General features: G+C 34.6%; 1 protein-coding gene across 3 annotated transcripts; it reads right to left on the bottom strand.

The window, feature by feature from the left end:
* Positions 1–2,609: 2,609 nt before the first annotated feature.
* Positions 2,610–12,834, bottom strand: LOC127523258 (sushi, nidogen and EGF-like domain-containing protein 1). 3 transcript variants are annotated; one of them, XM_051913771.1, is made up of 13 exons: positions 11,612–12,834; positions 11,232–11,495; positions 9,260–9,292; positions 9,005–9,147; positions 8,644–8,916; positions 8,459–8,554; positions 8,235–8,364; positions 6,896–7,035; positions 6,524–6,793; positions 6,349–6,444; positions 6,116–6,251; positions 5,952–6,034; positions 2,610–4,012 (listed from the first exon to the last, which is right to left on the bottom strand). In XM_051913771.1, the coding sequence occupies exons 1-13, from the start codon at positions 11,667–11,669 to the stop codon at positions 3,932–3,934; spliced, it is 1,803 nt and encodes a 600-aa protein (XP_051769731.1). In that variant the 5' UTR covers positions 11,670–12,834; the 3' UTR covers positions 2,610–3,931. The 3 variants fall into 3 exon arrangements, with proteins under 3 accessions (XP_051769731.1, XP_051769733.1, XP_051769732.1); XM_051913773.1 differs by lacking the exons at positions 6,896–7,035; positions 8,235–8,364; positions 8,459–8,554; positions 8,644–8,916; XM_051913772.1 differs by lacking the exons at positions 6,524–6,793; positions 6,896–7,035; positions 8,235–8,364; positions 8,459–8,554.
* Positions 12,835–14,232: the final 1,398 nt, after the last annotated feature.

The following is a 14,232-nucleotide window of genomic DNA, read 5'->3' on the forward strand; positions in this document are numbered from 1 at the left end:
ACTCCAACATAATGTAAACAACAAGTCATTTTAAATTTCCAGTCATTTCCAACATAAATGTATCCATCTCCCAGCATGCACCATGTGTGATCACTTGACAGTTTTATTTACACTGTTTTAGATTTTACTGTCAACTTGCCATCTTGTGAAGTCAGGATGAATTTGTTCCTCTAACGCAGAGTTTTGCTCCAACTCTAATCAAACACACCTGAACAAGCTAATCAATGTCTCAAGGTTGGAGGCTAAACGCTTTCTGCTGCTGCCATTTTCATAAAATCAATAAACCACATGAGGCCTTGTGTTACAGAGAATTTACCGTGGTTCAGTTGTTTTTTTTACACTTTCTACCATGCCTGAATATATCATCATAACACAGCCTGTCATGTTTTACTGCTTTAATACATTTAGACAGACTGGCACATAAAAGGCTGAGATACAATTTCCTTCATCAAAGCATTTTCATCTATTATTTTAGATTTAGAGGAGTCATAAGTCCGAGTGTAACAAAACAACAAGCCAACCAATTACCATTTCCATTTTTCTATCTCTATTTTTATCATTTTAAAATTGAGTTATTAACCCTAATTATGAAATCACAGCTGAAAAAATAAATAACTAACTTTATACTTTACTTATATTTAAGACACACTTCACACACATTCAAATGCATTTTCACTATCTGAAAACTATGGAGCCCCTAAAGTACGGAGCCCCTAAAGGGACGTGGTGGTGGAAAAAATAGGAAGGGAGGAAATTTTAAGTGCTGGTGGAGAAAAAAATTTGGGATGGGAGGATTTTTTATTTATTTTTTCAAATTTTTTGCGTTCCCTCGCAGTTATAATCGTTCCCTTGCTGTGAGCTCGGACAAACACTTCCTCTTTAATGTCCCGCTGGCTGGCACTAGTGTTTCAGTTAGTAACATACGTTAATAATGCACACAAATAATGCGCAGCTCGAGTTTAAACTTGTTGGACTCAAATATAAAGAAAAGCAGTCAGTGCTTATGTCAAGCAGTTCAGTAAAGTTGATATTCACAGATAAAAATATATTCACAGATTCGAGCTTCCCGGATTAATAACTTGTGAGCTAAACGTTGTTAAAACACAAATGCAGCTACTTCCAATCATAGTAACCTAGACAACGAGCTACAACAACCCAATTTTCCTCAAATGTGCTTTATAATAAATTAGTCTCTATGAGCAGGCGGCGGAGATACACGTCTGAAGGGACCGTCTGAAAAGTTCAAAACCAAAACCCTTTTGCTCATTTTATATTAGCCTATGTAAAATACTCAGTAACTTCATTGTAACACACTGTACTGTCACCAAATTTAGTTCATACATCACTGCTCTCCTGCTGGTTAGGTACTACAACACTTAGTTTGGCAAGTAGCACATCGCCTTCTTTACACAAATGATGTTGGTACACAGCTTATATACTTACAACAGCTTTTGCATGATAATTGCTTACTGGATTTGATGGCATTACAATTTATTTAAAAATTTTACTCATAACAGTGAAGTTATTGATTTTATTTAATAATTAATAATCATAAAAGTTATGCTTTTTTATTATTATTATTTTTTTTTTTTTAATCAAACTAAGTGTTCCAGTACAACCAGCAGGAGAGCAGTGATGTATGAACTAAATTTGGTGACACAGTGTGTTACAGTGAAGTTATTGAGTATTTTACATAATATAAAATGAGCAAAATGGTTTTGGGTTTTGCACTTTTCAGACGGTTCCTTTAGACGTGTATCTCCGCCGCCTTCTTTATATTTGAGTCCAGTTTAAACTCGAGCTGCGCATTATTTGTGTGCATTATTAACGTATGTTACTAACTGAAACACTACTGCCAGCCAGCGGGACATTAAAGAGGAAGTGTTTGTCCGAGCTCACAGCAAGGGAACGATTATAAATATCTTTGCGTGGGAACGCAAACGTTTTGGAAAAAAAAAAAAATAATAATAATAAAAAAAAAATCCTCCCATCCCAATTTTTTTTTTTTTTTTTTTTTTTTTTCCCCACCAGCACTTAAAATTTCCTCCCTTGGCATTTTTTTCTCTACCACCATGTCCCTTTAGGGGCTCCGTAGAAAAGTAATGAAAAGCTCTTAGTGTTATATACATATATATATATATATATATATATATATATATATATATATATATATATATACATATATATATATATATATATATTATATATATATATATATATATATATATATATATATATATATATATATATAAAACATTAAAAAGCTTTATTAACATTCCATTTCCTCTTGTGCTATACTATATTTCATTTTGAACTCACATGTGAAAATGTCAAAAACTTGACAAATTCAGATGCAACTTTGCTGCCTGGAAAGAAGTGAAACCATGTCTTAGTGTTTCAAATAGCATTTAAAACATTGTTTCTCTCTTGGACTTCCAAATCAATGATTGAAGCACAAGTGAAATCAACAAGACTCTTCTTTTTCAGTGTAGCCCACATTTTCCACACAGAACTCGATTTTTCACCTGTTTAGTCATTATTTTGGAGAATCCCTGCTTGTCATTGTAGTGAGTTGGGTTTTATATTAATGACAAGAATCTAATCAAAGCAAGTTTTTGTATAAATCTTTTATTTATTGGAAAGTTTTGTATCCATAAATGTAAATATACAAAAAGTAAACCCTGCTTTAACATCTTCAAACAAGAACTGAATTTGTATTTAAATACAATCTCAATGTCTGTAATAAAAACATCTAGAATTTGTGCCATGTTTAGTATTCTTTTGATATGCTTTTGTTCATTTTTGTGGGGGGCTCCCTCTCCCTTCCTTTGTTGACTATTGAGCCATAACATATTATCTGAAAGATTGTTTGTAGGTTATTGTAACCTCTGTTTGTTAAAATTGCAAAAAAAAATTAAAGGTGGTGGCAGTGTAAGCGTTAGCCCACGATAAGAAGTCTCACCAGTGCCCCTTAGTGGCAGTTGGGTTCATTACACTACTCTATTTCTGTCATATATTGTAAATGACATATAATAGTAAGGTAACTTAAAAAATAGCATTAAAAATCTATTTTACTTTCACAATGAGCAAGCTATTACATTTTAATGAAAGGTAACGAGACCAGAATGAACTGATTTATTTTAGCAGTTCATTTTCTGCAGTGCTCAGGTATCTCAATCACCCACATTAACCTATTGTCTCCCCCTGGTGGTGAGCAAATGAACAGACAGGTTCCCTCAGCCACAGGCACCAAAATAAGCTCTCAGTCTATCAAATATAGACGTATTTCAGTAGGCTCATTTTTATACATTATTTCTTTATGCCAATCTAAATGAAACAAGATTTGTTTTGTTTTACTTGATAAAGGTGCTAAACAGACAAAAGTAGACTAAATAAAATATTTCACATATTTCTCACCACTGAGACTATTCAAAGTGTTTTAAAGGCAAAGCAGTTTGGTCAAGTATTTGTCTTCTTATTTTAAGTTATGTTTCCATTAAAAAGTTGCAGACAAATAACAGATTTAATTTTATTGTTCACATACTACAGATCAGTTTGATTAGTTTAAAACCCTGAAGCTGTTAAAGAGATCTGATAACACAAAGAATGATGGGACACAGGAAAAAAAAAAAAAAAAGGAGGATCAACTATGATTATTTAAGCTAAATAAACATAGAAAAGAGTTGGAACATATAGCTGCTATTAATGTAATTATTATTATCATCATTATTGTTACTATTATTACATAATTTCATGTTTGTATGTGGTTGATTATGTGCATTATATATGCCTGTGAGAAACAGAAAATAATTTGAAGGTTGAGAAATTACGTAAGTTCCCCTTCCTGTAGAGTGAGCAGGGATGTCTAAATCTTCAATGGCAATGGCATTCTGGTCTCTGTTTTAATGTCCTTCCATGTATGAGGCTGATATTACGGCTGTGTCTTTTTGACTTTTCTCAACTTCAGCTCAAACTGACTTGACAGTCCATGACTGACCAAATCTTGTTTTATCTGAAATAGTTGGACAGAGAGATCATAATGCAATTTATTTACATTGTATCTACTGGTTATGAAAGTTTTTTTTTTTTTTTAATGCCCCAGAGTAAAAAAGCGGCAGTCATCGGGATCCAAGCACCTGTGGCTCATATGGATGATTAAATCATATAATTGAAATGTATATTTTCAAATACAATGCGGTTTTTACAGCGAGAGAAAGAGAAGATTCACAGTTCATTTGTGTGAACAGCTGTGTTTAAAGACTGAACAAGTAATATGCATGCACACGATGTCACTGTTTTCACAAATTCTCATTTCTGTAGTTTACACGGGGACAATAATAATAAAAAAACTTGCACTTTGATACCCGTTTTCAAATGTTTGTGTTTTCAGGCCCCCAAATCCTCAAAACTTTGTATATATGGAGACCAAGTCATTCTGAGGAAACATGCTTAGCAGCTGTTTACATGACACTGTTTTCAACTAAAAAAGGGAAACGGTCCCACTTTATATTAGGTGGCCTTAACTACTATGTACTTACATCATAAAATAAGTACAATGTACTTACTGTGTTCATATTTTATTGTAAAACACTTTTGCTGCAATTGAGGTGGGATACAAGTTAAGGTTAGGGACAGGTTTGGTGGTTTGGTAGGTTTATATACCTTTATGGTAACACTTTAGTATAGGGAACACATATAAACTATTAACTACAACTTTTCCCTCAATAAACTCTTAATTTACTGCTTATTAATAGTTAGTAAGGTAGTTGTTAAGTTTAAGTATTGGGTAGGATTTAGAGTGTAGAATATGATCATGCAGAATAAGGTGCTTTATAAGTACTAATAAATAGCCAATATTATAGTAATATGCATGCTAATATGCAACTACGTAAAAGACCCTAAAATAAAGTGTTACCACCTTTATGTACTTTTTATGCGTTTATAAGTGCGTAAAACATTTTCCTTTTTTTTTTTTTTGAGAAGCACATAAGATTTATTATAAATATATTAGTAATAATGGGCCACATCCAACAAATATGCCAGATCATATCTGCTAAACAATATAATTGATCAAAATTCTTTTGATAACTTTTTGCCAGCATGGACTCTAGAGCTGTCATGTGCAAAGACTGGTAAAGATCTGACAAAGGAGTTAAAAAAGAATTTTTTTTCAGAAAATTAGAATGGCAGCTAAACTTAAAACATACAAATGAAATAAACAATTAAAAAATTTGATTTATTAGAGTTATTAGTGAAAATGTGGTTGATTATTGTAGTGCCACCTTGTGGCCAACCAATTTTCATAAAATTTGGTTCACATACTCATTTTCACACCATGTACCAAATTTTAGGCCATTCAGTTTTGATGTTATTAGCTGCTGAAGTGTGATTGGCTGTTGGTGTTAATGTGCTTATCTGAGTCATATTAGAGTATATGTTAGGACATCCAATGAAGTTGATGCATACCAGTTTTTAATTTAACAGATAATATGGTTACACGTTATTAAGGATTTTCAGTTGTAACGACCCCTATAAGTGCAATTTTGATGCAACTTGGCGTTTGTCTTCAGAGTGTCCTGTGGTCTATGTATTTCAAGTTTTGTTAAGTTTGGACTTTGCGTTCAGGAGATAGGTAAATTTGCTTATATCTTCACAATGCTTCGACGAATCAAAACTTTTTGCCAGCACTGTTCGTAGCTGCTGTGTGCAAAATTCGGTGAAGATCAGTTCAAAAAAGTAGGTTTTTCAGAAAATAGAAAACGGTTAAAAAATGTTATTGACTGAAATGATATCGGAGATATACTTTTTTAGAGAAAGAATAAGAAGAAAATCAGTACAAACACAATAGCCAGCTTGGTGCTTGGACCCCTACTAAAGTCATAAATCTGAGATAAGTGTCACATTTTTATTTTATGAAATGGACTTCCATACAATGACTTTTTGCAACTTACTTTCTGCAGCAAAATCTCAATGTTCCCACTCTGTGTTAGGTCTGTAAATGAGGCAACTTTCAGCTGAACTCCTATGACACTTTCTAAAGGGACACATAATATGACATTATAACATGATATAAACAAACTGGTAACAGTAAGACACATTCTGATAAATGTTCTACCTGATCCATTATTCACAAGGAAGGCCCAACGACCCGGGACTTTTATGTTACTTGTGTTGTTGAGGTTTTGGTAGTTGCCATTAATTGAATCAGGAATTACAAAGGACTTTGTGGAGTTTATTGTGTCATATCCAGCCTATTAAAACCATTGAAAGCAAATGTTATGTACACAGTACATACAGAGCCAGTATAAAGTACAGAATATTAATTCAGTCCTGTGATGTTTGTTTTACCTGAACTTGTTCATATAGCACAGCACAGTTACCATAATTCATCAGAAAGAAAGAAAAGCCTCCACCAGAAATTAAAACCACTTGAAACTTGATCGCCTGAAAAGAAAAGAAACAACATCATGACTCATAGTCTACACAGTCTAAAAAGTAAATGAATAAATAAATAAAAACTTACTGGGCTTGTGCGATCACCAAATTCCCAAGTGACAACAAAGACTGAAGAAGCATTGAATCTCATCTGAGGGAAATACTGGTTTATATCCTGAGTGGCGCGAGTGAGCACACTTCCATTTCTGTACTGATGATACGAGAACACGCCACTGTAATAGTCGTCAATGTCACTCCAGAGAGGAGCAATGAAATCTTCAGCACCTCTGGTGGGATTGTAGTTGGGTCCTGATGTTGGTTCAGGTTGGTTGAATGTAAGGAGTCCATTAGAATGAACCTGTAATATGAGAAATCGGTTCAAATCCACCAGGAAAATATGAACCGGCTTATAACAACATTTGCATTCATATTTAGACTGGCAATGGAACTGAATTCTCACGTATAACTGGTTGTATGTGCGGCCAAAGAATGTATATGGAGTGGATAGGCCAACAGATACGTAGCTTTCATCATTATAAATATTAAAAGAATATTCAGTGTCTCCTGCAGCTGAGCCGAATGGATAGAATATCCCTGGTGCTGCCGAAAGAATAAACACAAAACACACACATGAAAATGTGAGCAGTTTTTACAAGTCAGAGTTCTGTAATTACAATGAAACGGGAAGTTGGGGTGAGACAAATCAAAGAACTCATCACTAAAAAAAAAGCAAACAACAAACAAATAAAAAGCCAATAGCCTTTGAACAATGCATTAATCCATGATTTGTAGGGCCAGGTTGAAAATGTTGATTTGCCAATTTTAATAAATATTAAAATTGTTTAAATATGCTATCATAAAGTAGGGAAAGCTAAATTGTAATGTTGTTGGTTTACATAATCAAAATTATGTCATGAGTTATGAGTGGGTTGGCTGCCATATCTATAATTTAAGGTTTTAGATTACATAAAATTGTGATCAATAGAGCTTTTATGTCCCCACCAATGTCAAAATCAAACCTACGCCCTTGGAGTAGCCACTGAAGTTGTATATAAATCACAATGTTTCAAATAAATAGGATTTTGCAAGCAAGGTCATGTCAGAGCTGTTGAGCTCTAGAAAGCAGAGGCAACCTCTGCCCCTCTTATTACACTCATTAAAAAGACTACCTGTCTGCTGAAGCAATATGCTACATTTTTAATGTCCAACTTACTTAAAATAGTTTAGAAACTCCGAAAAATAGTTGATGAAGAATGCTAAACACATTTATGAGTTAATGATTTAGGATTAGTTCAGTTTAGTTCTGTGCTTTCTAGTGCAGTGGTTCACAACCTTAGGGGGAGCCAGAGTTTGTAATAGGGCACAGAGCTTGAATGCTTTGAGGTCAAGTATGAATGCAACATGCCCTTTTCAGAGGTATTTTCTGGAAATGCTCCAAATGATCCGTAGTTGACTGGAACTAATAATTACTTCCTTTGATTCTATATGTGGTCTCGCAGCTTGCTAATCACATAAACCGAACACATTTATATAACGAAAAAGATGCAAGCATGCTCACACAGTGAGAGGTATGGTGAATATGATGGGGGCGGCGTCTCAGTTTCCACTGGCCTTGAGTTAAATAATAACATGGTTACAAGGTGTGTAATACAAACTACTTGATTAAAGAAAAACTCTCAACCAATTGGCATTAACAGTAGCAGCTGTTCAGTCTGCAGATACAATATGTGCTGCTCTCCTTCCATATAAAATAAACAAACTGATAATAGTAAGAAACATAATCTTGACGAAACTCCTACCGTTGTTCACAAGGAAGGCCCAGCGACCTGGAACGTTCACGTTACTCGTGTTCTTGAGGTTTTGGTAGTTGCCATTAATTGAATCAGGAATTACAAAGAAGTTTGTGGAGTTTATTGTGTCATACCCAGCCTATTAATACCATGAAAAGCAAATGTTATGTTTGCAGTATATACAGAGCCAGTATAGAGTATTAATTAAATCCAGTTATGTTTGTTTTTTTCACCTGAACTTGATCAGATATCATAGCACAGTTACCATAATTCATCAAAAAGAAAGAAAAACCTCCACCTGAAATTAAAACCACTTGCAACGTGATTGCCTGAAATGAAAATAAACACAACATCACGATTCTTAGTCTACACAGTCTGAAAAATCAATTAATTAAGTAATTCATTAATAAAAACTTACTGGGCTTGTGCGATCACCAAATTCCCAAGTGACAACAAAGACTGAAGAAGCAGTGAATGTCTTCTGAGGGAAATACTGGTTTATATCCTGAGTGGCGCGAGTGAGCACACTTCCATTTCTGTACTGATGATATGAGAACATAACGGTACTGTACTGGTCGTCAATGTCACCCCAGAGAGGAGCAATGAAATCTTCAGCTCCTCTGGTGGGATTGTAGTTGGGTCCTGATGCTGGTTGAGGTTGGTTGAATGTAAGGAGTCCATTAGAATGAACCTGTAATAAGAGAAATGAACCAAATATGAACTGGCTTATCACAACATTTGCATTCATATTTAGACTGGCAATGGTACTGGATTCTCACGTATAACTGGTTGTATGTGCGGCCAAAGAACGTATATGGAGTGGATATGCCAACAGATACGTAGCTTTCATCACCATTATAATTGTAAAAAACATGTTCTGTGTCTCCTGCAGCTGAGCCGAATGGATAGAATATCGCTGGTGCTGCCGAGAGAATGAACACAAAAAAAACACAAATGAAGATTTTGTGTTTAGAATTTCATTATTACGGTGATTCCTACATGAAGGCATCATTAATTCAAATGTCAATAATTACCTGTCCATGGCTTTCCAGTTGTTTGTGCAATGGCTGTTAAAGAAAAAGATTACATTATAAAACACTTCTGTAACGTTGCACAGGTGCATGATGAGTCTTATGTAATTTGCAGAATTATTACATAATGGAACTGTGGAATTCTACGTTTCTGAACCCATGTAAAGCAGTGGTTTAATTTTTAACTTCTTTACTATCTACAGCTACATTGATTCCCACAAAAAAGGCCCTCTTGCTCAGTGGGGTTATGATCATTAATGATGTGAACATCTTAAAATGTTTTTTCTTTATTTTAATTCATAATGTGATACTAGGCCTATGTAAGGATGTCACTTTTGTTCTTAAGATACTAGGCCTATATAAGGCTATCACTTTATTTTGTTTTCATCAAATTCAAGCAAACAGGATCTCAAGCTGAACTGAGACTGTCCTATGAAAAGGCAGAAATTAGATTTCCCTTTATACCAGCGGTATTCAAATGACAGACCCCGGTTTGGTTCCATCCAGACTGTAGGACATAATTGAGCCATTTTACCATTTCTATAGATTAAAGTTAGCAGCGCATCAAATATTTACTCTAATATTTTTTTTTTTTTTTTTTATGAGCAGCAAAATAGATAATTTTGCTAAAACGCTGCAGAACTCGAGAATGCAGCAAATACAATTATTTTTGTATTTGCTGCATTCTTTTTTTTTTTTTTTTTTTCCATATATTTAGCATTATTAATAATCAGAATATTAATAGCATTTCATAATAAACAATGCTATAATTTGGAAAATTATTTAGAGATGACAAAAATTTACTAGTTAACTTTAACAAGTTTTGATTATTCATATTTTTTTATATTCATATAAAATGTTTTTATATTCATATCCAATTGGGAGAAATATTTACTTTATTCACTGTTCATTTAATTGGTCTATTAAGGTTTTTCTTAATTTCTTTCTTTCTCTTTCAAGTTCATGTCAATAAGATTTTTTTTCTGTTAATGCCAGGGGTATATGGGACATGCTAAAAAGAAAAGCTCTGTTTTTGTTTTGTAATGGAAAAGCTGATTTTTGTTAAATTCAAGAAACTAATGCCTGCAAAGATGATGTGCTCTTTTGGCAGAATCAGTGGGGTTTTGACATTTTGGTTTTCTTTTGGTGCCTCAAAAAGAACAGCAGGTGTCGCTATTGTAAATGATAGATTTTCAGGGCAGGTAATAAGTCACAAATAGACTATCAAGGTCATTGGATCATTCTTCTTATTGATATAAAGACACAAATTAAATAAACAATGCTTTTAAGTTTTTTGGTGTAGGTCTAACAGGTTCAAGTAAGAAATACTATAGAAATTGAATAATCGAATGTAAAATAAATGATTTTTACTAAAGCTACAGGTTATTCAGTCAAGAGCAGTGAGTGATTTTAACTGACTGTTTACTTGAATACTTGCCAAGAAGGGATTTTGAAAAATTTGTATTTGACCTTTAAGGGGCGCATCCGAGCTATCATGAGCGCGTGCACAGAAATCCACCTTTCAGCATATGACAGTACCGAATTGAGTTTTCTCTCATGGCTTACTGTGCTTTTAATAACATTGGCAGAGGGACATGTTTTGCTGATCCTAGAACAACATTCCTGTCCCAAAATTTAATGCTAACCATATCCCTACCCCTAAACCTAAAGGGAAATGATAGCTGAATAACACTGATGTAAAAGCACCTAACCCTGGTTGTAAGCCTAAACTTGACATAAACTGTAAACTTGTCCCTCAAATCTGGTTGGTTAATTTGGAATGCTGTTCCAGGATCAACAAATGTGTTGATCCAGGAACATTTCGCACTTGGTGAAATCAGGTTCTGCATATTGTCACCACAATATATTGTCATATCACACAGGTTCTTCTTGGATTTGTCCAGTCCACATCACAGATGTCATTTTTTGGTTGCGAGAAAAACAGATCTAATTCTAATTCAAATGACTCTAATACCTGACACTGTTGTTGGTGCAGTTGTTGTGGGTGCAGGTGCAGGTGTTGTGGGTGCAGGTGTTGTGGGTGCAGGTGCAGGTGTTGTGGGTGCAGGTGTTGTGGGTGCAGGTGTTGTGGGTGCAGGTGCAGGTGTTGTGGGTGCAGGTGTTGTGGGTGCAGGTGCAGGTGTTGTGGGTGCAGGTGTTGTGGGTGCAGGTGCAGGTGTTGTGGGTGCAGGTGTTGTGGGTGCAGGTGTTGTGGGTGCAGGTGTTGTTTGTGCCCTCGCTGTTAAAAGAAAAAGAGAGATGATTAAATTAAGAAATATAATTTAGTTTATTTTTATTGTCTTTTTTAGTGCCACTTTAAGACTGATAATCAAACAGATAGTAAACAAAACTTACTCAGTGACAGTACTGATATTAAAACCAGCAGACGCTGTAAAACTGGAGACAATCTCATGATGACAAAGTCATGAAATAAACCAGGAGTCCTTCTTCTGTAATCAGAGAGGGCTTTATTATTCTTATTGCAAAAATGCAGTTAAACTGATGTTAATCTGAAATTCTTGATCAAATCTTATTAGAAATTAAATCTTTCTGACATTGAAATCTGACTGTAGGTGCCGCTTTCAAAGCCAATATTTAATTCCAAGTAACAATTTATATTAGGTATCTTTAACTATGTGCTTACCTTAAAATGTTTTACAGTGGACACATTGTGTAGCTACATACATGTGGTTACACGGTACAGTACTGAAGAAAAGTATTTTACTCTTCTTGTACCCCTTCTTGTACCCCAGTGTTTATCTGGAGTCCCACAGTGAGCCTACCTAACCATGACCTTTGTAGCAGCAAATACAAATCTTGTGATAGTTTTGCAAAACTTGTACACACTACGTACAGTAGATGCATCAAACGCAGTTGGCATTAACAGGCAAAATGATAAAAAAAAAAATGAAAAAGACAAAAATGTCCTCAAGGATGCACAAGGGTTAATATTATTATTAATAAATAAAGCTAAATAATTATTAAACACTGTCTTTTATCCTATTGCTTTTTTATAAAATCATAAAAACATTAAGTCCCTTGAATGGCTTATTGCTTCATAAGACTGGCATCTCAACTTATTCACTGTAAAATCTAATTAATTAACCTTACTTTTAAAAAAAGCATACCTTAAAAAAAAAACAAAAAAAAAAAAACAAGTAAAAACACATTTTTGTTTCAACAACTAATTCATTTTAAGTTAAATATAGTGGGTGTGTATTCCTAACAACTCATTTAAGTTCAGCAAACTAATGTAACATTTCCTGCAAATTGTTGTGTTTACTTGAACGGTGATGTGATTTACTTGTTAAAACCATGCATGGCAAACCCATAGCCCTGGAAAAAAAACCAAATAGTGTTACTTGAGTAAATTAAGTGCTTCATTCATCCAGCTAGCAATAGCACACAATTCACACATGCATGTGCTAAAAGAGCCAAAATAGAGATTACAGCACTACTGCATCAACAAGCACAGTTACGGCTTTTTAAATAAGGCAGTACATAGTCTTAATGTTAGAAGACCCATCCTTGACTTAACCACAGGCTCCACTCTTCAGTAGACACTGTGTGTTAATGCTTTGGAGTTTCCCCCTCCTCCTCAAAATACTAAAGCCTGATTGCACTGCTCCAGTAAATTTTACCTGCCAGTGGCATTTAAGTATGCAAGTTGGGGGCAGAGCCATACGCTATATTTCTCGGTGCTCAACACCACTGCTTCAGAATCTGTCGACTGCCAAGATTGACCTCTAAGACTCTGAGTGTGTAACACAGTGGCGAAAGCAATGAAAGTAACCGGAGACGTTCCCTTTCGAGTTGGTCTCTCGACATTGCGTGTCAGCGCTTTGGGGACAGCATAAAATCCTGCTGTGTTATCCAATGTAAGCTTGTTCCCTTCTTTCAGGGAACCAAGGTTACGAAGATGTTTTCTGAGTAAGCAAATAGTACAGATGACTAAATTTTTACAATGAAAATAAATTGTTGTGCATTCAGTAAAGTAAAAAAAAAAAAGTTAGGTGTCACGAGTGGTTGCAAATGAGATTTAAGTGTAGCAGTCCTTTTTTATTAAACAAAAATCATATCATTTAGAACGATGAAACAGAACAACTGCTATAAACTAGACAAGATCAGACAAATAACTGAACAAAACACAGGGCTTAAATACTGAGACAAACTAAACGAAACGAGGCCCAGCTGTGGTAACTTAATCAAACAATTCATAACAAATGCAACAAACTACTGAACACAAGGAAACAACTGAAAACTAAGGGAAGGGTGTGTTTACACAACAAAGATGTACTAAAAACGGAAAAGTTTTTTCTTTGTAAGGATGACAACGTTATCAAAACTATCCCCGTTCACACGGGGATCTTCTCGTTATTTCCCTATAGTGGCTAATAAATCAGAAGTCAAGGTGGATAGACTAAACATGTAATAAGCATTTGAATAATGTCACCGTTTTCACAGATTCGCGTTTTTGCAGTTTACACAGAGATGACAATGGTATCGTTTTCAAAAACTTGTACTTTGAAACCCGTTTTAAAAGTTTTCAGCGTTACCAGCGTTTTCAGGCCACCAAAATGCAATTATGTAAATGAATGGCCAAAACGCAGAAAACATTTTCCGTTTTTAGTTGAAAACAGTGTCGTGTTAACAGCCCCTAAGACACAGAACTGAAACACAATACAAAACCCACCCCAGAAACAGAATATAACACAGAAACCCATGACATTAGGATATTTGTTAGGTTTTACAGTGTAACCTTTACAAAATAAAATATACCCCATTATTATGTAATGATTTTAGTTCAATCCATTACACAAATAAGGATAAATTGTCTAAGAGAATGGAGCGTAACATTAAAGAGAATGATTTTACCTGACTAAAAAAGCTTCTTGTACCCTCTGTGGGTTAGCAGGAAGATTGCACTGATTTTAAGTGTACCTGAGACCCGTATTTAAAAGTTAAAAATTCCTGTA

The sequence above is a fragment of the Ctenopharyngodon idella genome, chromosome 12, assembly GCF_019924925.1.
Source record: "Ctenopharyngodon idella isolate HZGC_01 chromosome 12, HZGC01, whole genome shotgun sequence".
NCBI classification, from domain to species: Eukaryota; Metazoa; Chordata; class Actinopteri; order Cypriniformes; family Xenocyprididae; genus Ctenopharyngodon; species Ctenopharyngodon idella.